This window comes from Notechis scutatus, chromosome 4 (genome assembly GCF_049901735.1).
Source record: "Notechis scutatus isolate UNSWTSFEM ecotype Mainland chromosome 4, rNotScu1.2, whole genome shotgun sequence".
NCBI lineage: Eukaryota > Metazoa > Chordata > Lepidosauria > Squamata > Elapidae > Notechis > Notechis scutatus.
In genome coordinates, this window is record NC_142012.1 from 110,386,596 (window position 1) to 110,413,194 (window position 26,599).

At 34.7% G+C, this 26,599-nt stretch overlaps 1 protein-coding gene across 1 annotated transcript in view; it reads right to left on the reverse strand.

Annotated features, from left to right (window-relative positions):
• Nucleotides 1–26,599, reverse strand: part of DMBT1 (deleted in malignant brain tumors 1) — a 100,572-nt gene that overhangs the window by 67,880 nt on the left and 6,093 nt on the right. The window contains exons 4-19 of the mRNA XM_087965681.1: nucleotides 26,353–26,500; nucleotides 26,019–26,200; nucleotides 23,373–23,411; nucleotides 22,417–22,437; nucleotides 20,285–20,353; nucleotides 18,584–18,670; nucleotides 15,066–15,377; nucleotides 13,533–13,580; nucleotides 12,214–12,525; nucleotides 11,515–11,556; nucleotides 10,121–10,265; nucleotides 8,957–9,153; nucleotides 7,819–7,860; nucleotides 5,408–5,586; nucleotides 4,522–4,910; nucleotides 3,571–3,839 (exon numbers count right to left, since the gene is read on the reverse strand). Of these exons, the coding sequence (XP_087821807.1) occupies nucleotides 3,571–3,839; nucleotides 4,522–4,910; nucleotides 5,408–5,586; nucleotides 7,819–7,860; nucleotides 8,957–9,153; nucleotides 10,121–10,265; nucleotides 11,515–11,556; nucleotides 12,214–12,525; nucleotides 13,533–13,580; nucleotides 15,066–15,377; nucleotides 18,584–18,670; nucleotides 20,285–20,353; nucleotides 22,417–22,437; nucleotides 23,373–23,411; nucleotides 26,019–26,200; nucleotides 26,353–26,500 (2,481 nt within the window). The remainder of the gene's footprint in view (nucleotides 1–3,570; nucleotides 3,840–4,521; nucleotides 4,911–5,407; nucleotides 5,587–7,818; nucleotides 7,861–8,956; nucleotides 9,154–10,120; nucleotides 10,266–11,514; nucleotides 11,557–12,213; nucleotides 12,526–13,532; nucleotides 13,581–15,065; nucleotides 15,378–18,583; nucleotides 18,671–20,284; nucleotides 20,354–22,416; nucleotides 22,438–23,372; nucleotides 23,412–26,018; nucleotides 26,201–26,352; nucleotides 26,501–26,599) is intronic.

A 26,599-nucleotide genomic window follows, 5' to 3' on the forward strand; every position in this document is an offset into this window, starting at 1 on the left:
TTTTATTTGCTGGAGAGAATGTGTTCTGGCCTCTTTGCTTGCTTCTTTCTTTCTTTCTTTCTTTCTTTCTTTCTTTCTTTCTTTCTTTCTTTCTTTCTTTCTTTCTTTCTTTCTTTCTTTCTTTCTTTCTTTCTTTCTTTCTTTCTTTCTATTTCTTATATCTCTTTTGAATATTGCAAATATTGCAAATATATTGCAGTATACCTCTATGTGTCTCTATGTGTCTATTGATAGTTGATTTGTCTGAATGCCAAGCTTCCAGGCAATTTTGGATTTAGTTTGGTCTCATGTTCATTACTTTGATAATATGCAGTATGTTTTTCTTGCTGAAAAAAAAGTGTTTTTAATTGATAAATAATAGCTATTTAGAGCCACTTACCTTGTGTAACATACTTCTCTAGCCAATTCAAGTAATTTCGGGGGGGGGGGGGATTACTTATATTATAACATCTGATGGAATGATTTGGTTTGAGACTAGGGATGTAAATTTCCTAGAATTAGCTGACATTGCAGACATTAATTTTAAAACTTGTTAAAATACAAATTATGCCCCACCACTCCAAAAAAATAATCTTCTAAATTCCAACATTGACATCTACTGGAACTTAAAACTCATGATAAATACATCTTGGTAACATTTTTTGTTATTCTCTTGTAGCAACAAAAACTGAATAAAACCGGGCACTTAAATTCTGTTCTTCTAATTTCCCGATGTGCCTGCAGGGGCGGCGCTTTGAACATGGATGGATGGATGCTCAAATACTCCCCTGCCGCCTCTTAGTGTTCCCCAAGGGGGCTGGCAGAGGGGCGCTAAGAGGTGGCAGGGGGGCATTTGAGGAACCAGCTCTGGAGCAGTACAACAGTCAATACCTCAAATGCCCCCCTGCTGCCTCTTAGCGCTCCCCTGCTGGCCCCCTTGCCTCTTAGCGCCCCCTAAGGTATCCCACTGCCCCCCAGGGGGCGGTACCACCCACTTTGGGAACCACTGCTCTACATGCTTTGTTAATACCAGTACAATATGAAATTTCTATCTTTTTTCCTTTTTACCACTTTCTATAATATAGTTATTATGAATAATGCAAAAATGTACACATTTTGATCATAAACCCTATGATGTAGTATATACATTTATGAAGATAGCCATAATTAGGATATGATACCTATTTGAAATTTGGATCAGTTTCCTTTTTCAACCTCCCCTGGCATCTCCTTTCAGGTTTTCTCCCAACCTGTTGAGTAGCCTGATTTGCAATGTTGATTTGAACCAAGATAAAAGCTTGATTGAACTAAACTAACAGCTTGACTACTTCAAATAGGTTTGGAAATTCTGAAAGACTGTGAAATTGTGGTGAAATGTTCTTTTTTTTTTTTTTATAAGGGAAGTATTACTAATAACTGAAAATCTGACAGAATATTTATTTTCCCCACCCATTTCATATGACCAGCTGTGTGTAAATGAATGTATGTGTGTACATATATAAATATTGTTGTATGTTGTTGTACATCAGCTTCGGCAAATAACATACTTCTAACTGAATAATTCTAAATAAACTAAACAAGGAGACTGATAGCATTAAAAGTTGGACAGGAGTGCAGAAACAGAGCTATTCGTCAGGTTGCAGTCTTTGTCATCAAATCAACCTACCAGTTGTCTAATGATTCTGTTACTGAATGTTGGATATGCTTAATTTATCATTTAAGTTTAATTAGGTGAGAGAGCCATCTTGGCATATTTAATGAAATTTGATTTGAGTGGGTGAGCTTGTATATAATTGGCTAGACTTAGCTCTGCCTATTTGATGCAGTATCAGCCCAGACTGGAGGAATTGAGAAGAATGGTTGTGGTTTATTAGTCTTATCTGGAGACTCTTCTGCTTCATTGAGGGATCTGAGTATGCACTTCTTAAGTTAGGTTACAACAGCAGCATGAAGACTTGTTGTTAAACTGACCAGCCCATTGCCCAATATCTTTTTTGTGCACATAATAGCATTTTATTATTTTAAAGATGTGAATATTCTCAGGTTTCCCAAAATAAGGGTTCTTCTGGTTTTTTACAGCTTGGTGAAAATATTTTTATTTTAAATTATTTTAATTTCTTGTAAAATTTAACATATGTTGTATCTTTCTCTGGGACTGTTTCATGAAATAAAAATGGGAAAGAAATTTTCAAATAAAAATAAATATAGTAATTCATAGGTTCGATTCTTCTACAGAAGTAGTTGTCCTTGTACCAAAATGAGCCTTGGTGGCACAGTGGTTAGAATGCAGTACTGCAGGCTACTTCTGCTGACTGTTGGGTGCCTGCAATTTGGCAGTTCAAATCTCACCAGGCTCAAGGTTGACTCAGCCTTCCATCCTTCTGAGGTTGGTAAAATGAGGACCCAGATTGTTCGGGGCAATATTCTGACTCTGTAACCGCTTAGAGAGCGCTGTAAAGCACTGTAAAGCAGTATATAAGTCTAAGTGTTATTGCTAAAATAATAAGCTCACTCTTAGTTTGCAAAGTTAGCAGTTTTATTGCAATGCATTGGAAGCAAAATACAATTTCCAATAATTTGAAATTAATTTAGTGACAACGTTTTTGTATTCATATACACAGCATGGAATCCTAAAACTTTTCATTTTTGTAGCTCATTCATCTTTAGGGGTTCTTCAAAAATTATCCTTTTTCTCATTAGTTTAGCAGTCCCCATGTTGGTCTATATTGACCCCTTTAGTCTTCAACAAATTATTCAATTTATTAAAAGTCTGACCAAGTCTTAATATATCATGTAGCTTCTCAGACAGCAGATGCTACCTCACTAAGTACCATTGGTGTGGGAGAAAGAATAATAATCCCCAATCATTCTCAGAAATAGTTGAAGTAATTTGCTTTTCAAAGCAAGAAGGGATGCTACAATAATGTGATTTATTTATACAATTTAGATATTAAATACAGCTAGTATGTTCCTTCCTGTATGAAATACAGGTACATATTTTTCTGTGTAGATTGACTGTTAAAATTGGTATATCTTCTATGTCAGACTTTAATAAAATAAGAATGACAAAACATACAAAGAACGTTTTAAAAATTGTTTTCTAGTGTCAGATAGTAACATTGTTTAGATACAACTAATGGTTTTAATAAGAGTATATTATTGATGGACTCTCAAATATTTTCATAAGGCTAACAATCATCATGAAGAACACAAACCTCAAGTGGACTTTGGCATTTTTGTATAAAGTGCTTAACAAAATTAAACAGTTTGTTTATATCATGATGTACTGTGTCAGCATATTGCATAGCCATTTAGGAAAATACCTTGTCTATGTAAAATGCTGTTCACTAATTTTCCTTTCCCTCATCCCCTAATATTGCCTGATGAAGAGCTCTGAAGATCTTAAAAAGTTGTTTTAATATCTCATTCACTTTTAGTTGCTTGTATAAAGAATAGTATTCAGCTGTGGATTTGAAACATTTTCTCCATGGAGTAACATGGGTATGATTACTTTTTGTTAAGGTATCTATCTAGCTTTCATCATTTTAACCAGAAAACATAGTTAAATTGCAGGGGAGCGGGGAAATCCCTATTTTTCAACTTCATTTTCATCCTTCAGAAGTTTGAGTGGTCCCACAACAACATTAACCTTCTCCTGAGATTCATCCACGCTTCTCTTGCTTCTCATTGAACATCCCTGGTGGCATCGAGATGAACGATCACCTGCTCTACACACTACCAATTTACATTGTATGTAAACTGAATTGTGCTTGTTAAGGAACTTAAAGGAGTTGAACTGGAAACGAACTATATTGTTTGCTGGAGAGGACAGGCTTCTATAAGTAAAGTCTCGTGGGCATCTGAAAAATAAAAGGAAATATTGTTGTATGCCTAGAAGTTTACTTCAAATATTTCATTACAGTGTAATGATGTATGTAATTCCTAAATTTCTGCAGTAGATTGACTCTGATGATTATGAGATACAGTAAAGAAAATTGGTAAAGCAAATAATATTGGAATATCAAAATGATAAATAAAACCCAAATTTGGGGCTCGTAAAAGTGCTTCAAGATATGTACTCGGGAGGAAAGTAATATGTTGTTAGTACAGAGGACTGTATAGTAAGAACAAGGCAATGGCTCTGTAGTAATAGCTATTTTTGTACAAAGTATGTGAAATTGACCATAATGAAAACAAAGTTTGGTCATTAGTATACATTTTGTGACCTATCCATTCAGCCCAAAATATACTTTTATTCACCTTAGTTTTGTATGTGTGATTTAATTAGTTGATATTAACATTTAATTTAATAATGTGATATTAATATTTGATAATTTAACTGAAATATTAACACAACATAGTACTGTTTTGTTGGAAAATGAGTCATTATAGTTTGCAGATAAACCCTGTAGTTCTTTCCATTCTGTCTTAAGAAATATGACATAAGCAGAAAATATAATTCAGAATCTATGTGTCTGACACAACAGCAATTTCTTTGTGGCAACTTGGATTATGGTTCTTACGTATTTAATACACACTTACCCATTTCGGATTAAGTCATAGGTCAAGGTTCTAAAATCATTACTATCTGGAGATGCAATACATGTGTCTAAGAAGAGTACAATATTTGTATCAGCAGTGTGCAGAGTAGCTTGGAGATATAAATTCTGGTTGAGTGAAACATAGTAAGGTGATCCCACAATTTTATGGGTGAAGGATAATGATGAATAGAATGCCAGAGACACATTGTAATGGCCAATACGCCTTTCAGTAAGGTCAATAGCATTTTGGGCAATAAACATTGTTTCTACAATAGTGTTCTGCCTCATTTCACACAAAACATGAAATTGAAAGTTTTTCTTTCTTGTAATAATATAATCGGAGTTGAGTGTCTTGATTACATTGTAATAAGTTATTGTGTCATTCTTCACCTAAAAAAGCACAGAAAAAAAGAAAAAGTAATCAACAGAGAAAAGAAAAATTAATCAACAGTATTGACATAAAAATACTCATTAAACACCACCATTTTAAAGACTACTATTATTTCAGAATTATAGTAACAAAAGTTATGTTAACAAAAATCATGTTACCTATTACAAAATATTTCAGCAGCTACAACCCTGGCTTTTCCTCAACTTAGATGATAAAATGAGGAATCAGTCTCAGACATCATTTTTTTTATCCTTTCCAAAATTCCCTTTTTTATTTTAATTGTAATATTAGGTCCAATTAAGGTATTTCAAGTTAAGCAGAACCTCTTAGACTCAATATCTGAAACTAACTTTAAACTTACATTTCATATTGTTGTTAAACATAATGTTCGTTCAATTTAAAACCCAAGCCAGAGTAAATTTTCTTATAAAAATAGTTAAGACAAGAAGAGAGAAAAAACAGATAATTATTAGTTTTAACAACAATTAATTCTCACCCTTATATCTGTGTTACAGCCATAGAATGGTATAATAAAGTAGACATAGCCGCTTGCAATTTGAGATTTACATGATCTATCCAGGGAGTTCAGGTAAACTTGTGATGCATTATAGCCGATTGAATTGAGATAGCTTATGCTAATCCGTGCACGCATGAATCCATCAGAACATAAAAGTCCTAAATAATAACACAGAGAAATGTTAAGCAAATGCAAATACATCTAAGTATTACTATTATTTTAATTCTTGAATCTTGAATCTAAACTAATTAAGGAATATCTCTTCTACTTAGCCAGAAAAGGAAACTTTCACTTTCCCTGAGAGTAGAAGCATCAAAATAATCAAAACAAAGAAAAGTGATTTTATCAAAAACAGTTATGAAATTACTTCATATTTTCAGGAATATGTGGAAAGAGAGGGAGAAGGAGAGAGTGGGGGAGGGAGGGAGAGAGAGAGAAAGAGAGAGAGAGAGTGATCCACAGGCCAGAAATGCAAACCACCCAATCATCAACCAATTTTCAGAGTGCTTAATGTCAGTAAGTTGATCATTGTGTTCTGAGAAGTACACCCATGGACCTTTGAACTAAAAAAAAGGAAAATCACAAGCCTTAACACAACTAATTGGTTTTAGTGAAACTTGTATTATTTTACCTAGAATGTCAAATTCCACTTCTCTCTGGAAACTAAACAATTCATTTTATAAATGCTCATGTTCTATATAATCAAAATAATGTTAGATGAGTCCTATCTGAATTCACTTTTTTGTGTATTGGTTTGTACATAATACAATACTAAGCTCAGTATTGTATTGTAACCATATAGTTTCAGTCAAAACTAAGGAATAAACTGTTTTATCATGCCACAACTTCATCCCTACTATCTTTTCATAATTGTATCAAAGGATAACTGTCATGCTTAAGCCTTCCTCAATTTGTTGTCCCAACATACTAGCTTGGAGAAGACAGTATGAGATGATCAGTTATGTACAAATGATTCCAGGACGCTTCAAATTCTTACAAATATATTTTACAACTGAAATTCTAAAAAAGAAAAGCTATAGTTCTTGCATCTGTAATGCAAACTGGGAAACTGAAAATATAGCAAAGGTGAGTATCTTCATTGTACAGTTGGTTTAACAGTTCAATTTACAATAGCCAACATACTTTTTTCTAACATCACAATGACAATGAGAATATTTTTCTTTCTTATTGGTTTAGGATTTTGGTCCTGGATAATTTGACTTCACAAATTTACACGTAACCAAGAAATTCTATAAATCTGGATGAAGAATCAGAGCACACACCGTGGACAAATTGAATCCTTACCACTCAAACACATGGGACATTAAAGTACTATATGTGAAATGTATTTCTGACATGTCAAATTCATTATATGAGACATATATTATGGTATTATGATCTCTAGGAACCATGAAAAGGAAATAAATGCAAGATTTCCTGAAGGAAAAATGAAGATTTTAGGGGCTGCTAAGACAGATATTCAAACTTCTGCACTTCTAAATTTCTTATTCTAAATGTCAAAAGTAGACTCAAAAGTAGAAAAAAAGTAGAAAAAAGGAGTAAGCCTCTTATCTAAATTCAGTTTTAAAAGGGGTGAAATATTTACTTAAAACCAAGTAAAAGGAAAGCTGATTTGGAATTAAATATTCATTAAATTATTAAGCAATTATAGCAGCATTGGTCTGTGAATAGAACCATTTGATTAGGTTAATGGTGAAATTGATTCAAAATGATATTCATGATTGATATACTATCTAATAGTACTACTAGACTTTAATCTGTTGCTTGATTTAGATTTATAAATGATGAAAACATAATATTTTTAAATCTTAGGTATACAATCCCTTGCAGAGTAGGAAAGTACTTCCTAGTCTACGGGTGTCAAACTTGCAATGTCACGTTGCTGTCATGTGACATTTTGTGACTTTTTCACATTTGCGGATCTGGGGTGGGCATGGCCTGCATGTAACACATCTTGCCCACGGGCCACCAGTTTGACACCCCTGTTAACCTAGCCAAATTATTATGAAATTTTAGACTCTGACACTTGGAGAACACACTAAATATGACAGTAGTAATTCATTAATGGGTCTTGAACAAGAGAACAAGAAAACAAGATAAAACTTTATTCTAATATGCCTGCTGCTACTTTGATCCAAACTAAGAGGGGTAGGTAAATCCATCTTCTCATATTTTTTACAAAGCAAATAAACATGCCTGATTCATATCATGTAGTGGATTCAAATCCTCCTACCTTCATGCCATGATACTTGTAGAACATTTAGGGGTTTATTCCTAGATAACGTTACCTGTGATCTCTAGTGACAGTTTAACACTTTATAGCGCATCAACTAAACAATATCAGAGAAAAAAAAAGAATAATATCTTACTTGTATCTTTAGAAGTAGAAGCTGGTGTAGTAGGCCTCAGTTCTGTGAACACAATAAAATGATTTCATTAAACATGATGATTATTGCTTCCATCCAATCTGCATACTACTAAAACTCTTTGGTCTGTTTGTTTGTAACCTTAAATTGGGTGAAATTGGAAAGTGTAGGGCAACAGTTATTGAACCAAGAAAACTCAAATGGGCTAACTTACAGAATGCTAAGAGTTATGACTCTTGTAGAAATGAAATTTGGGGAAGTTGTGGCCACTTCAGCATCACTGCACCTTCCAACTATTATTCCTAGAAACCCATAGGTTGCATAGCACAGGGGAAAATAGTGGGTTGTATCCCCACCCTCTTTTCCATCTCCCTCTGGCCCCTGCATCAGTCATCTGGTGGCAAGCAGTGATTGGCTACTTTGGAACCAAATCTGAAATCTCATAACAGTGATGGGTAACATGGGGAGGACAGAGGTTGAGTGACCGATGCCTATGAACATGCGTGATTGGATTACATATGGTGAGGCTTCTACTGAAATATAATCAGTATAGCTGTCGAACAAACTAGTACAACCAAACTGGATTATACCAGTACTGAATACTTCTTTTAAGATTCTCAGGTTTACTTTTGAAATTCTGACTTGAACATAAGATCTCATCCCATTTATCTATTTTTGAATTTTAAAAAAGGCATTTCTCCAAGCACTTTAAATACATTATACGACACAACTAGAGAAAATCTGTTCTATTGTACCACCTCAATTGTGGAATCTTTCGGTACAACTGGTACACTGCCATTAGTTTGGCTCCATTTTAAAACATTGTTGATTTTCCTAGTTTAAATATTAAATTAGCAATAAGGAGTGTTCTGCTTTGTTGCATCTGATGCCTCTTCCAATTAATTATATTGTTATATTGTGTTCTTATTTTGTTTCATTTATTTAAACATTATTCAATTTCAGAAAATTCAAAGATGATAAAGATTATTTTGTTCATGAAGGTAGGCTGCTAAAATATTCATGTGAACCAATGGCCCTACACAGTATAAAACTAAATAGAAGTTAGTTTAAAATAATATTAAATCCCTAAATTACATCATTAACAGGATACAGGTAAAATGAATTACATAAATATCCTTACCTTGTGGAATAGAGTAGTAATAAGCAGAGAACCCATTTCCTGAATCACCTGAATCTCTATGCAGCACTATTGTCATTATGTTGGAAGTTGATGAATAGGTATAGTTGAGATAGGCACTAGAACAAGTTCTTCCAAGTGGATATGAACTATATCGGAGTCCATCATAAATCTCAACATATTCTTTATCACAGTCCAAGCTGTACAGAAATAGATAAAGATTTCACTCCTTATCTCTTAACATGCCATCATTTTTTTTTCTTCCATTCAATCACTGATTCTCTGTGACTGCCTGGACCCTGTGGTTTTCTTGGCAAACTTTTTCAAAACTGATTTTTTTTTTTCATTTCCTAGGACTGAGAGAAAATGACTGACTCAAGGTGGCTTTGTGCCAAAGGCAGGACTAGAACTCACGGTCTCCCAGTTTTTAGCTTGATGCCTTAACCACTACTAGTAGTCCTCCACTTACAACCATTCATTTAGCCACCATTCAAAGTTACAATGGCACTGAAAAAAGTGACTCATGACTGGTCCTTGGATTTGAAAACGTTGCCGAATCCAGCATCGCATGATCAAAATTTGGGCACTTGACAACCGGCATGTATTTATGACAGTCACAGAGTCACGTGGTTGCCATATGCGACTGTCCCAGCCAGCTTCCAACAAGCAAAGTCAATGGGTGAAGCTGGATTCACTTAATGACCATGTGATTCACTTATTGCAATGACTCACTTAACAACTTTGGCAAAAAAGTTTATAAAATTGGGTATATCTCACTTAACAACTGCCTTGCTTAACAACAGAAATTCTGGTCCCAACTGTGATTGTAAAACAAGGACTACCTGAACACCAAATTGTGTAAAATTATTTAAGAAATAAATAATCACATTAAGCCAAAAAGGAATACTTAGAGTTTCTTTTAAGGGGCATATTTTGAATTGTAAAGACATTATTTCAGTTGAACTATGTTGAATTCAGTTAAACGTTGAATTGATTGCTTAGTTTTAGTCATCCCAAATGTATATCATGCATGCTAACCCAGTCTGGTTCACTCTGGAATAATAATTGTTGCTGATGTACACCAATAATATATTAGCAGTCTACAAACCCAAAAACACATTTATTAAGTAGATAGAAGGAAAAAGTTAAAAGAATCTTTCAACTTACTTTATAGAAGAGAACTTTAAATTTATGCGATTCAAGTGCCTAACTTGAATTTTCCAGACACAGGTCATATTGCTGTGGTTTCCAGGATAATAAGGTCCAGAGAAGGATCCATAATCATTTGTCAGTTGGCCTCCACATTGATTTGCTAGAAAACACAAAGCCAAATATTGTGCATGTAAGACGCATGAACCTTTGTAGATTTTAAAAACTATTTCCCATCCTACTGTTAATTTTTTTTTGTTATAGGAAATAAGATCAAGAATTACTTTCTTGCTGGTGTTTCAGAAAAAGGTTAAAATCTCTGAAAATTTGGAAGAATACAACATAGGCAATATCATCAATATATTATTTTACTTTTAAAACGAATTAATTAGGATAATCTACAAGGAGCCTCTGTGGCACAGTGATTAGAGTGCAGTACTGCAAGCGACTTCTGCAGCCAGCTGCCTACAATTTGGCAGTTCAAATTCCACCAGGCTCCAGGTTGACTCAGGCTTCCATCCTTCCGAAGTGGGTAAAATGAGGACCCAGATTGTTGGGGGCAATAATGCTGACTCTGTAAACCGCTTAGAGGCTGTAAGGCTGTATAAACCGCTTAGAGAGGGCTGTAAAGCATGTAAAGCGGTCTAAGTGCTAAACACACACATACACACACACACACACACACACATATATCTCATACACATATATTAAGTATATATATAAATATATAAAGCAAAGTAGCTGAAAAAAAAAGTCCTATATAGTCTGATTTGGGGAAAACTATCCATAATTGGGCAAAACCTATTTAACAAATGTCTCACTTAACAACAGAAATTTGGAGCTCAATTTTGGTTGTAAGTCAATCACTACGCATGAAAATGACAGTTACATAGACGAAAGCATCCTTTCAGTTTTTGAAACTTCAAAAGGAAGGATGAGGGGGGAAAGGTAACACTAATTCCTCCCTAATTCAGTATAAGTATAACAAGAGAGAGAAGGAGAGACATACTCATCAGGCTTTCAAGAATCTGTTTATATAGTGTATAGCACAACAGTCCCAGTTGGTTTCTTAATCTGCTTCATCCTTTAGGGCTGATATCAGGCCTGACTGAGCTTTGCTCTCTTTCCTTCCTTCAGATGCTATCTGAAGAAAGTTAAGAGGAAGTCAGTCTGAGCCTCTTCCTCAGGCTTTTGCTGTTTCCAGGGCTTAAAGGGCAGTTTTCTTTAGGTAACATTCATTGCCTCTGCCTTGTTTCTCCTGCGTCAAAAGGTGGTTCATTCCAATTATTAATAGAAATTGAGTGAAATGGATTGTCTGTTATTATAAAACATATGTGCAACATGAATAATACAGAGAATGTCAATAGCCATTTCTCTGAATTGACAAATGAGGATTTCAGACGCACACTTACTAGGGATGGTCTCTGTCACCGGAGGAGCAGGTGTAGAAGAACCTGTTAAGAAAACAAATTTAATCAAGCAACATATAAATACAGGGGACTAATATTGGGGACAAACAGAGAACATTATACTTGCTAAATGAAATTAGACTTATTCGTCTGCAAAATTTTATTAGAGTTTCCACAACTCCTGCAAACAGGTCTTTCATTAAATGTTGATTAATAAAGGAAAGAGAGCCCTGTGGCGCTGAAGATCTTCCGAATGAAGTTGGATAGATCTTTCTTCCAAGTCTGAGGTACCCATGAGCCTTCTTTGGATACAGTGATTCATTTGGCCAACTGTCAAGCTTTTTAATAGCACCATTTGGGCACATACACTGTGTCTCATCCCAAAACTAATGTTTATTTTTAAAAAAGATAAAAATGGTTTTGCATGATGATCTTTGATAAAAAATATATTTAGTTCTTGTTCATTATAACAAGCCTAAGGATTACAACTTGTGGCTTAATATTCTGTTTGAGGAACATGCCTATTATAGATGTCAAACGGTGTATTTAACCTAGGTGCTGCTTTTTTCCCTTTCTTTGAAGATATGTATAACATTTTTGAAAAAATATATAATATTAAACTTGTTCCATTAAAAGGAAATATGTAAACACATTGCACTTTCTTTCCTGTTATGCCATTTTATTTCAGACTATGGAAGGTACCTGAGCAAGAAACACCAGCATCTTCTCCATGGTTGCAATTATGACGATACCATCCTTTATGAGAACATTCTTCCAATCTGTTTTCATTCCCTCTACAATTCACATCATCCAGAGTTATGTTTCCTGAGCCTTGACCAAAGTAAGCTCTTCCATATGCTTTGATAGCGCTTCCACAACCGAGCTGCTTGCACACAACAGTTGCGTCCTTTAGGTCCCAGGAATCATCACAGACGGTCCCCCACAATCCACCACGTAAGATTTCAACACGTCCCTCACAGTTATTTTTTCCATTGACCAGTCTTACAGATTCCCCTGAGAAAAATTAGACAGAATCTATGTATGTGAATGGGAAACTGGAAAAAATGAGGCATCTGAGACTTCAAAGACACAGAGAAATTTTGAAATTTTGCATAGGATGGGATTAGTTAAGAATCAGTTAAGATACTTTTATGTTGTCAAAGCTCTACTTTTAAATTATATTCTGATGGTTGAATGGAAATGCAAAGATCTCTTTTTCGCTAATTAATTCAATATACATATCTACCAATCTCACATTTGTCACTCTGGGCAGCTCAAAGACATTAATCCAAAATAAGACCAAATAAAATAATAACCACCAACATAAAACCACAAAATTACAGGTATAAAACCACTAACAATTGGATTAAAAACATGATGAAAATAATCGTCATGAGAATATAATTCATGCTTCACTCTCAGCACAGACATTTAGCAGGCTCCATGTCCAAGCAACATGACAAATTGAGAGACTTCTGTAAGGCCAGTAAGGTTGGGACCAATTTAACCTCGGGGGAGGGGAAGGGATAATATTCCAAAGAATGCACTGCATGACCAGACCTCATCAAGTGATAACTCCTTTATAGAGGAGACCCCTCCAAACGTGCCTTTTCTGCCAGACCACATGGGACAGGTAGATGAAGGGGGCGGTGTTCCCTTAAATAACCTGGACCCGTGCCTATTAAGACTTTATAGGTTATGAACAACTCCTTGAACTGGAACCTGGAAAAAGTTCTGGCAACCAGTGCAGCTCTTGGAGCAGTCATTTAATCTCCACTCTTTGAGAAGGTCCTATAACTGCCTGTGGGGCCACATTTGCACATCTTTATTTATTTGTTTGTTTATTATATTTGTATGGTCTTCCATGTGAGCACAACTATTAGTGAGTCACAAGAACCCATTCTTTCCCCTTTAGTGTGGAAGCAGCAAAAGTTAGAGATCAATTGTTTGGAGATCAATTGGCGATATGTCCTGTTCTTTTTTCAGAGTCTTTAATTTCAAGATTAAAGATACAAACTTACTAGGTGGTATTTCTGGTCCTGTAGTAGCTGTAGTAGCTGTAGTATGACCTACAAAAAAAGAAAACAAGTCATGAAATCTGCAAATAGTGAGATAATAACATTGAAGACCAACATAAAAAAATTCTATATACATGTACAATTTGCCTTGTTACCCAACATAACATTGGAGTAGGAAGTCTTGAATAGGGAACTGCTTTACAGTATTTATTTCAACATTGCTGACTAATGCTATTTCCTACCAGTGATTTACAGAATCTAGCCATTGTAATTATTTATTGATGCATGATCATAATAGCAACCTCATTAAACTGGGCCTAAATCAGAGCCTTGGGGTACTCCACTGCATAATTCCCTCCAGGTAGATGAAGTTCCATTGAGGACTATTTGTTGAGTGCGGTTGGTCAGCCTGTTATGAATCCATCTGGTGGTGATGTTGTCTAACCCACATTTTTTTATCTTATCAAGTAGTAGATTGTGGTCTACTTTGTCAAATGCCTTGCTGAATTCCAAGTAAACTTTATCCACAGTATTCCTCTGGTGCACTAATTTTGTTACCTTGTCAAAGAATGCAATAAGATTTGTCTGGCATGATCTATTTTTGACAAACCCATTTTAACTTTTGGTTTTGACTTGGTTTGCCTCTAGGTGTTCACTAATTCATTGCTTGATAATCTTTTCCAGAATCTTCCCAGGTATTGAGGTCAGGCTGATAGGTCTGTAGTTTCCTGGATTTATCTCTTTTCTTTTTTGGAGATGGGAATTACATCATCTCTTTTCCAGTCCTCTGGTAGTACCCCGGTGCTCTAGGATCTTTGGAAGATATAGTTCAGTAGTTCTGAGATCACATCTGCCAGTTCCTTCAGAACCTTGGGATGTAATCCATCTGGCCCCAGTGATTTAAACTCGACTAGAATGGACAGGTGCTCGCTTACCATTTTCTTGTCTATTTTAGCTTGTTTTTGATAGGTTGGACTGTTTTTCCCTTTGTGTAAAAACGCATGCAAAAAACAAGTTAACTAGTTCTGCTTTCTCTCCGTTGCTTGTCACCTTCTTGCCACTTTCTCCCAATAGTGGACCAATCATTTCCTTGACTTTTTCTTGTTTTTTACATGTCGAAAGAAGCTTTTGTTGTTGTTATTTTTGATTTTGTCATAAGTCTTAGTTCTTTTTGAGCCTTATCTTTCCTCACTTCATCTTTGCAGGCTTGGACTATTTGTTGATATTCTGCCTTAGTTATTTGCCCCTCTTTCCACTTTTTATACTTGTCCTTTTTGTCTTTCAAAAAAAGAAGATAAAATCAGTCTTTGACAAAAAGTATTCTGGTTTTTGTTATTATAACATCCTAATGCTACAACTTGTGACTTTGTACTCAGTTTGAGGAACCTGCTCAGTCTATTTGTCAAAGTTAGATGCTGCTTTTCCTTTTTTTGAAAATATGTATAACATTACACCTATCTCATTATGAGAAAAATATGTAAACATATTGCACTTTCTTTCCTGTTATGCCGTTTTATTTCAGACTATGGAAGGTACCTGAGCAAGAAACACCAGCATCTTCTCCATGGTTGCAATTATGACGATACCATCCTTTATGAGAACATTCCTCCAATCTGCTTTCATTCCCTCTACAATTCACATCATCCAGAGTTATGTTTCCTGAGCCTTGACCAAAGTAAGCGCTTCCATATGCTTTGATGGCACTTCCACAACCGAGCTGCTTGCACACGACAGTTGCGTCCTTTAGGTCCCAGTAATCATCACAGACGGTCCCCCACAATCCACTGCGTAAGATTTCAACACGTCCCTCACAGGTATTATTTCCATTGACCAGTCTTACAGATTCACCTGAGAAAGATGAGTCAGAATCCATGTTTTTGAATGGGAAACTGGAAAGTGAGTCATTTGATACTCCAAAGAGAAGCAACAATTTTCAATATTTTGACAATTTATTAACATTAGTTCAATGCTTTTATATAAACTTCTGTTATGAAAAACATAAAATATATTACTTCATAGTATTCAACTTTGGAATTTTTATGCAGACTTACCAGACAGCTTTTCTGAGTGTGAAATAGCATCATGTGAGGCAGTTACATCAAAGAAAACAAATAAGGCATAAAATCTATAATTACAGTAATTATAGTATAGCATAATTACTCCCAATATTGGGGTAACAGTACTACAGCTGATCATTAACAATTATGTATAATTAGTGAAATTTTCTTTCCCCATAGTATAATGCTAAAGGGGTAAAATATCCAGAGAAAATATCTTGTTCCATATTATATTTATGTGGACATTTCTAACAATATGTCTGTACTAGTATTTGTAGAATTAATATGAGCCCATAATCTTTTTTTTTTTTTTGAAAATTTTATTTGGGTTTTCACAAAAACAAAATACAAATAAAACATCTTTTTTTGAAAATAGCATGGTCCCAGGTTATCACTTCTTCATACAGACACAAAACTCAATTTCATGCTCATTTTTATATTCTATTCCATATCTTATTACCATTTTATATTTTCTACATAGTTTTTCCCCTCTTCTAATTTTCTCAACTTTGTTTTGATTATCTCAATTCAAATCATTATATTTATACTTTTGTCTGTCCTGTTACAATTTCACATTATCTTTTCTTATTAAAAATTTTTTTCCCTGTAGTTACCAGTTAGAGTATGACACCTTTATATCCTTTAATTTTATCCATTCAAGCTCTTATTTAAGCTTCAATGTATAGCTTTAAGATTATAGCATTCAATATAATACATAACTTCCAATCGAATTCTGCTTGGTACATTCTTAAAATAGACACTATATTCTTAAAAAGAAATATATATATATATATATGTAAATAAAACACATTCCATTCCAATTCAATTCTTTCATTAATATGCATTAAAATCTTAACATCTTTAATATTTCTTTTCAATTGAATATCATACTTTCTTGGGAACACTTATAAACTTTCCATAGTTAATTCTTTTTTCCCTCCATATTTCTCACTTATATTTTTATAAATCATTACTAATAATTTAAAATGTTCCCTTTTAATTCTCTCAATCATTTTAATTCATTTATTTATTAACAAACATCCCACTGCATTACAATAAATATTTTATCCATCATCATATTTTCTAAAGTTATTTCTATTTGTAATATAACAAAGCTATCTTATGTACCTTTGCAGAATCCCTTTTACAATTAAATTTTCACCCATTATCTCTAAACAAACTTATGGTTACAATCCTTAAATCTTTTCCCTGTTTCTCCATTTCTTGTTTCTGTCTTTTACAACTTCTTTTCCTTGCCTTCTTCCCCCTCTTCTTCCCCCTCCCCTTTTTACGCCCTCGTCTCTCTACTTCTAACTCTCTCATCTGTAATCCCCTCTTCTGTTGCTTTCTAATATTATACTTATCTTTCAAATTGTTCTTCTTTTTGGTTGTTTTTTCTAATCTTAAACCTTTCACTCTCTTTCCCCCCTTTTCTTTTTTACCCCCACTTAAAATTATTTGATCATTAAAGATGGCTTCTTCTTTGTCCTAATCTTCTTGTTCTGCAAGCGTTTCTTGTTGCTTCTCATAGTTCCAGATCTCCATTTCTAAGAATTGAAACACGAAACCAAAAGAACTTCTCCCTTCTTGTGCATCTTCTTTCCATTTTTTTAAGTTCCATTTTCAGTTCTTCTAAGAGTGATACCATTTTAAAAACTTTTAAACAACCACCCAGTTAATTTTAGTCATCTAGATGCAAAAACCAAAAATCACCAAGTAATCCAAATAATCCAAGGCTGTTTCTACTTGCTTCTTTTTTCCACTTTCTCTTCCTGGGGTTCTATTATTTTGTTAGCAAGTTTCCATTAAAATGTATCTTTGAGGAATCTTGTTAAAATTTCACTGTAAGTTCCTTTTAATTACAGTTCCATTCCTTAATTCCAGGCAGTCTCCTCCATTTTTCCAGATCCTGCCCTTCTATTCTTTTTTTTCTCCTTTCCAGCTTTTAAAAACTTTTAAATGTCCAGAAATCTTTATTTATCCCTTTGACTTTTATTTTCAGCTTAGATGCCTATTAATGTCAAAGTGGATTTTTTTTCCAGTTTCTTGCTTAAGTCTCTTAGCTGTCAGTATAAGGAAGGGAAGAAAAAAACCTAATCCTTTCCCTTCTCTCTCTCCTTTACAGCTTTAAAATCTTCTTTGGGAACAATGTTGTTAAGTTTAAATTCCAGGGTACCTTATTTGTTGCTTTTGCTGTTTGACCCGGTCAACCAAAACTTTCTCTTCTTATCTTCCTCCTGCACATTCTTTTCCGGTCGAGTTCTTCTTTGTGGTGGCCATTTCTGACCACCGCTACAACCGCCTTCGGGAAAGGGAGTAATGGCCAGCTGGGGAGGAGAGATGTGGCTCTCCTCAACCCTGCAGGCAGTCTCCCCCCTCTTCACCACCTCTACGGGGTGGCTTAGCCCCGAAACCAGCCGGCTCAGGGCGCTCCAGCAGCCAGCACGGATCGAAGCCTCGGAGAGACAAGGTTTCGGTCTGTTGCCGAAGAAGCTCAAACCGGAAGTCAGCCCATAACCTTTTTAAATTACTGATAAAGTCTATTTTCTTTACTGATATATCTTCATATTTGTGACTGAAATATGATCGTGTACTAAGTTTATATAGATATAAACCCTTCAGTGTTATACTGTGGGAAAGGAAGATTTTACTAATTATATACACATATATTCTGTGTGTGTGTCTCTCTCTCTCTGTGTGTATTCAAAATTAATTAAAGAAGGTTCATGGCAAGTATATAGTTTTCTATCTTGAAGAATGGATAGTTTTGGTGCATCTATTTTAAGATATCCTTTTGTATATAACATTCTTATTTGAACAAGAAGTGAATATGATGGTTTATGATTATCTTATGATTTGACAATAAATTATTGCTGAAAAAGTATGGGAAGATTTAAAAAAATGTAATAAGTGATGTGAATATAACAATTACTAGACTACGTTTTTGATCACTCATCAGTGCATGATTATAGAAAATAAAAGTGTGAATTTTCCTACCAGGGGCTCCTTCTGATGTGATGGTTGTTTTGATAGTTGTTTCGATAGCAGGTGGAGCTGGAGTAGATGGAGCTGGAGTAGATGGAGCTAAAAATGCACAAAAAAATTCAGAACATATTTGTGAGATAATAACAATGAAACCAGGCACAAAATAAATTGTATACAGTAAGTGAAACTGCCATACTCCCCAGCATGAGACTGCAGGTGATATCTTTAGTAGTAAAGGGCTTATATATGATCACTTACTAAAGAAGGATTTTGCATGCTAGACATTTACAGTGTTTATAATACAAAACAGCAGCTGACATGACTTAATGAAGTCTTTTTTTCCACAGTGATATATCCTCAAACAATTGGACTTCCTGAAAATGGCCAAAAGACCAGCCTGGTGGGATTTCCTCTGGACCAAGACTTCTTCAACTACTAATAATGGAACCATGTTCCCTTCATTTATATGACTCTCCTAGGTTAGGGATAGTCTTAGAATCACCCCACAAGATCTTCCATACAACAGTGCTCTGCAAGAAGCCTCAGGTGCAGCTGGGGACAGCACTGCAATCACTTTGCTGTTTAAACAGCAGCCATTTTGGGTTTTATTTTTTAAACAGATAATAAGTAGTGCATATTACTTCTTAATCATTTTGTGTGATTATTATCTTTATTAAGCTAAGAGAAGTTCTTTGCAGTCAGAGCCTTTTACAGCTTTTTGAAGATATGTATCATTTCTGAGACTTCCTTATTGGTAAATGACAGGGAAGAGGATTGCTTGAAGCAAGCTAAAATAAGGAAGAATTGAGGGTTGTTTTTTTTTTAACTTTGATGGAAACCATAAGGATATAAAAGTATTCAATTTGTATGATTGGCCAGGAAGCATAAATCGAGGTTTAAAAAATTTACTCCTTGACCACAAGACGGAGCTAAGAACATGGGGGAGAAAACATGGACTTTCAAATTTCCAGAGTATGCTTGAGAAGTATTTAAATAAAACAATTCACTTTATAGTTCAATTATGTTATAAAAATGTTATAAAAGCAGAGGAACAAACTATTTAAGAAATTGGAAAAAAGATGATTAATTCAGAGGTGCTATTATGTGTAGAAAGTTACCAAATCACTGAGGCAATTTCACAAGTACCTAACAATGCAAAGAATTTAACTGCAATTTAACTGCACTACTATTATGATGATGGTATAATTACAAGCCTTCCAGTGTAATTGAAAGAAGAGTTCCAAGTAAATCTACAATTCTCAAGAAAAAAAGTCTGGGACTTTTTCTTCATGGATACTAACAAGGCTGAGAATCCCTTAAGAAAAAGAGAAGTTTATAATTGCTTGATAGTTATTCCAGAGAAGAAAAAGATTTTATTCTATGAGAACACTCCCTAGTTAACCTCCCTTAGTTTTCTGTTATTTTCACTTTCCTTTGTATTTTATATTCTGATAAACTAATACAATTGGAATTAAAGTTATTTGTTTCACAGATTTCTGATGTTGATTTTCTAGTGAATAGACTCTCTTTCAGTTGAGAATTACTTCTATGAGTGGCTCCAACACTTCTACTAAATCCCCAGATGTTTCTTTCATTGACCCTTGTCACATGAAGTGCAATAAGTAAGTGATATGAATATAACAATTACTAGACTACATTTTTGATCACTCATCAGTACATGATTATAGAAAATAAAAGTGTGAATTTTCTTACCCTGGGCTTCTGGTATGGTGGTTGTTTTGATAGTTCTTTTGATAGTAGTTGGAGCTGGAGTAGATGGAGCTAAAAATGCACCAAAAAAAGCATATTTGTGAGATAATAGCACTGAAGCCAGGCAAAGAACTAAATGCATTAATCTGTCTGACTCCCCAGCTTAACACTGCTGGGATCTCTTTGGTAATAAACTGCTTATATATGATCAGTTACCAATCAAGGATGTTTGCATACTAGACATTTACAATATTTATAATACAAAACAGCCGCTGTCATGACTTAATGAAGTCTTTTTTTCCTGAATGATATATCCTCAATCAATGATGGTTAGATCAGTTTTTGAGTTGATAGTCACAGCCATGAAACCAATAGTTTCACTGAACTTCTAGATGTAGAAAGACCAATGCTGTACAAGCTAATTCTTATTTTTTAAAGAAAAAAATCAAATTGGAAGTTATGATACCTATCATCAATGCTTAACAGTTTATTAGAAAGTTAGGCTTGGAATGGAAAAAAAGAAGTTGGCTACTCACAATTTTCTTCCATGGCACCTGTTCATAAAGAAAGGAATTTAAATGTCACTCCTATTGATTTTATCATTCTCCCATTTATCCATTCATATATTTCAGTGAGTAATTTATAAAAACTAGAATAACTATATCCTTATCAGATTTAGAATCATCCTCATCATCTATTTACAGTCAGAAAACAGCTCTTTGGTGATAATACATATAACTACAGAGAACACCAGAAAGGTAACAAACAAATCCTATTTTTTTTCTGATTGAATTAACTGTTCCTATACACACACACACACACACACACACACACACACACACTTTTAAAGTCTGTTTTAAAGGGAAATCTTGACTATTTCTTCCTAAAAAGCAATGTCTACTTTACTGTATATTTCTAGAAATTTCTGGTGACAAGTGTGCCCCCAGGAGACCTTTCTCATATTCTGACCTATTGATGGAATTTGACAATCATTAACTAGGCCAATATCAAATAGCCAATCAACAAGTCGTTTAGAATGGGCAGCACAATAAGACGTGTAGCTATTTCTTCCACAAGGAAAAGGCATATTCAATATTGCAATCGTTTATGTCTTCCTTAACATGCATGGCAAAACAAAGTTCTCCATTTGCTACTCAGAGATTGCAATAGTTGATGGAAAGGTGGTGTGAATAATTTTCTGAAGAATCAATATCATTAAAAAGTTGGAGGAAGAGGGTCAGGTCTTTTGGAAGATCAAGATCAGTATTAAAGATACACCACTTCATTTTTAATAATCAAATCAGATCAAATATTGCAGTGAGCAAGGACAGTATCTAAGACCATATAATGTTGTTCCTTCAGGATGATTGAAAACTATGCAGAAGGGTCATAGGGATTATAGGTCCATTATTGATGCTTGATTAGAACCAGGATTTAAAACAGCAGTGCCTTATGCATACCACGAGACAAACTGCTTCAGATTCTAGATATAACAGATAATTAAAATATCTGTAGAGTATTTATATTTTCTTAGCTATCAGAAGATGAGCTGCTTTGGTATAAAGAGAAGTAGAAAATGAGAAATGGGTGTGACACACATTTGCCACTTGGTTGCTTCCAGGAAAATGCCAAACCAACAAGGGGTATCTTCACATAGAAGCAAGGTTTGATGCCCCTTCAAATCCAGCCAAACCTTCACATAATAAGAAAACGAAATGTAATTCATATCCAACAAACAATAAAGAAAAGTAAAATGAAGACTCAGCCTTCCACCCTTCAGTAAAATGAAGATCCAGATTTTGGGGACCAATATGTAAATAATGATGACCTTGTAAACCTCCCAGAGAGTGCTGTAAAGCACTATGGGGTAGTATATAAGTCTAAGTGCTATTGTTATTGCGAAAGGGAAAAAATACTTTCTGATTACTGAATATTGCATTAACATTCTGTGTTTAATATCCAACTAACTGTTTCTGATTTTGAGGAGAGGAATACTCTAAGACTTTTTCTGGCAAAAAAATATTTATTCTATGAGGGTGTTTTTACCAGCTATTTAAATAACAAAAAGTATCATTTACACAGAGTAGCTAACCATAATTAATTTTAAGACATGAAAAGGGGGTTATGGAACTTACCACTTGTTTCTTCAGGATGAGCTATTTAGAAAATAAAATTAAATAAAATTATATGTAAATGATCATTTGTATTAATTGTCAATACTATTATAACAAGTCGTTAAAATCTGGTATGATTGCAACTAAAATGTGATAGCGAACTGAATTTTCTCAAAAACATCATGAGGGTCAGTGTGAAGTCAGAATGGAAGGAAAGAGAGAAGAATAAAATAACAAAGGCAGAAATATGTTAACTTACATTTCCCAATTTAGAACATTCCCACAAAATAAGAGAAATCCAATGCCTGACATTTTCCATATGTGATTTTGTTTTGGGACTAATGAAGGAGTGGTCCTGAAATAGCCATTTCAGTACACATATCCGCACAATAATGTGCATCTGAATAATTGGCAGTTAAAACTCATTTACACTTTAAGTAAAATGGCAGGCTTTCCTAACATGGATTTCTCCAAATGGAATGGGGCTGAAGTTCTCAGAAGCAAGATAAACTATCTATAGAGCTCAAAGTTCTGTAATATTGTTCAAGTCTCTGGACTAAGGGTCATGCTTGAACGTCTGTTCTATTTTAATGTAGCCCTCTTGAATTGTATAAATTGTTCTTAATTCCTGTACAAAAAGTAAACAATGATAATTTATGATTCATCACACAGTCAACCTGAATTTGGCATTTTTGTCCATCTTCTGAATCCTTTCCAAGGACTTGGCATAGGCAGATGTGGATGTTTGATACTGTTGCAGGATATCAGCTCTTCTGAGTAAAGCCACCTTTTGTAGTTGACTAATGGTGAATTTGTCATCACTGATGGTGTTCAAATGGCACTACACTTCCTTTCTTTTGCCATAGTTAATCTATTACTTATTATTTAATTGATTATTTAGTTTAGTTTACTTATTATTTGCAAACAATAATTTTTAAACTTCTTGGAAAAATTATAGATTGGGAGTACAAACTTACTGGTAAAGTCAGCTCTTGGCAATGGAGTTGTGAAATCCTCTGATAAGAAAAAAAATCTATTAGTCTTTGCTCAATATCCTTAGATAGTAGTTATGAGTTATTTGTAAAAATAATGAAGGTGGGATACAAATATGTAAATAAAGCTCAGTTGTTTGTTCTGTTTTTCAATTGCTTTTCTATCAATAGCCATAGAAGATCCTTCCAATTCGTTGTTTTCTCAGTTCTCAACCTTACCAACTTTAAAATATATGGACTTCAGCATGCTGGCTAGGGAATTCTGGGACTTAAAAGTTGCCAAGGTGAAAAACACAGCTCGAAAGGACAGAACCATTATACTATACTGAATAAAATAATTTCAAAATGGCCAGAATTAGCATAGATAAATTGTGAAAATATTCCTGTCCATTTGGAATAAGAGCTTTATAAGCTTATAAAGAAACAAAGGAAGCCACTTTCAGTTTAGGGATTTATAAGATTCCTTTGATGAGACACGTGATTCTACATAATGAAGAGGTGAGGCTGATGTTGATGAAGGTAAAAATAACAATTAAAAAAATAATAAATACATAAATAAAAAGAAAACAAACAAACAAACAACAACCCCCCCTCCTCAAATGGCATACTCCATAAACCACTAGGTCTTTTTCTGCCATCAGTTTTCTATGTTTCTGCAGCATATCTGCAGGCATCTGCAGATAGAGATTGTTTCATAAGCAATCTCACAAAATTACTGTTGTGTATCCAGCCATTCATAAAACCAGAAAACAAATTAGGGGAGAATGCTCTTTGTCATTGCTATGTTCCACTATCCTACAGTTTCAGGTTGCATTTTCTGGGTTGGCGAATAAAGCATTCAACTGCAATTATGTTTTGTGTGTTTTAAGGATCCAATTTCTGAATGCTTTGTTTGTGGTATTGGGCCATGCAAAGTATTTGAACAAGTCCCAGTGGTAATATATATTAGACTGAACCAACAGAAAGCTGTACAGAGACATGCAACATTTATTTTGGATTCACCAATAAGATGAAGTGATATGGCATACACATTTGTGCTGAAACAGCTGGGGACATTTTTCAGAGCAGCCTGTATGAACTTTGTAAATGGTCCATTTGTTTTAATACTATGAGTAATAATAACACAAAATTGTTACTGTTAAACCCATCTTGCAAAATACATCTAGTAAATGTGTGACATAACCTCCTTTGTGAAAGAAATTTTCTGTGCACCATCTTCAACTGAAGGCCAAGGAGGTTAACATATGTCCAGAAGTTCACAATGGAATAGATTAAGAACTCTGGGGTTGAAGGAGGTTCAGGGTTGCACGTTCTTACTCTAGAAAGTTCTACAAGTCTATTCTTCCTTGCCAAAATTTGAGAGTTAAAAAAGAACTGTAGAAGAAGCCAGAATATTCTCTTGTTGCTTGCACACTTCCTTCTCTTCCTTACCACAGAGATAGCACAGTCCTGATGACATGCTATCAAGGGAGGAAGGAGTATTGCTAAAAAGCCCTTTCCCAAATCATCTTCTAGTCCTAACTGGAAGGAAGAAAAAGTGGAAAAGAAATTACTCTGTATTTGAAAATTAATTATGGCATCAATTCTGGCAACATCTTTGACTATTTATAGTTTTGAAAAATGGTCAGCCTTCCCAAACTGAGATAAGGTGATTGTTGGGTAATTTCTTTCCATGGGATTTAATGCTGGATTGAAGCTTATCTCAAAGGAAAAACAAATCTAAATCTGAAATCACAAATTGCTAGAGTTCTGATTTCTGAGATTAGGCAGAGAAAGACAGACATGTATAATAAAGTAAAATGTGAGCAAAAAATGCCCCTTGGTAGGAAAACATAGCAGCAAGTGTGGTCAATGTCTGGAACACTCTACCTGACTATGTGGTTTCTTCCCCAAACCCCAAAACTTTAACCTTAGACTGTCTACTGTTGACCTCACGCCTTTCCTAAGAGGTCTGTAGGGGGCGTGCATAAGCGCACCAATGTGCTTACCCTCCCTGTCCTATTGTTTCTTTTATTTTTCTTATATGTACCCATTTCATGTATTCTTAACTATGTTTATTCTTAATAAAATAAAATAAATAAAAATAAAATAACAGAATAGTGGAGTTGGAAAGGACCTTGAAGGTCTTCTAATGCAACCTCCAGCTCAGGCAGGAAACCCTTTACTGTTTCAGACAAATTGTTATCTAATCTCTTCTTAAAAGCCTCCAGTGCTGGAGCATCCACAACTTCTGGATGCAAGTCATTCCACTAGATAATTGTTCTCACTGTCAAGAAATTTCTCCTTAGTTCTAGGTTGCTTCTGTCCTTGATTAGTTTCCATTCTTCTTGCTTCTTGTCCTGCCTTCAAGTGCTTTGGAGAAAAGGTTGACTCCCTGTTCTTGTGGTTACCCCTTAGATATCGGAACACTGCTATCATGTCATCCCTAGTCCTTCTTTCATTAAACAGGATCAGTAGCATGCTTACCAGAGGTGGTATTCAGCAGGTTCTGACCAGTTCTGGAGAACCGGTAGCAGAAATTTTGAGTAGTTCAGAGAACCGGCAAATACCACCTCTGACAGTATCCTTCCCCTGCCACACCCACCATGCCCACAGAACCGGTAGTAAAAAAATTTGAATTCCACCGCTTACCTCCTACATCATAAAATGCAATGAAGCCTTGACCTTCTATATTGGAATGTCTGTATAGTACCACGGTCAGCTGGCCTGAATAAGAGAAAAGTGTCTTTTCTCCTTCACATATTTTCCCAAGTAGAGTTGACCTCTCTGGCTCTCCCTGATAGACAGCAATATATTCAGTAGCACAGTCTAAGCTGAAGAGGAAAAAGTACACAACAGTAATCATGGATCGGAAAACAGAGCATCATTGGGGAAAAAACACTCCGGTTTCCCCTTTCATGCAAGAAGGCCAACAAAATGGCAAGGATTGAAATGACTGAATGATATTTGAAATGAAAATGCTTACTTTATATAATTAAGGATTATTCTTATTGGATGATGCTCAGGGGAGTTAATTCTCCAGACACACTTTTCAGTTCTACTGCCTCCAGTATAATATGGGCCAAAAAATGAGCCTGTAGCATCTGAAAACGTGCTGCCACATCCAGCTACAGCTATAAAAAACAAACAAAAAACAAAAACAATAAAATGTCATATTTCATCATATATATTAAATTATATAATATCGTACAACTCTATAAATATTATCATGA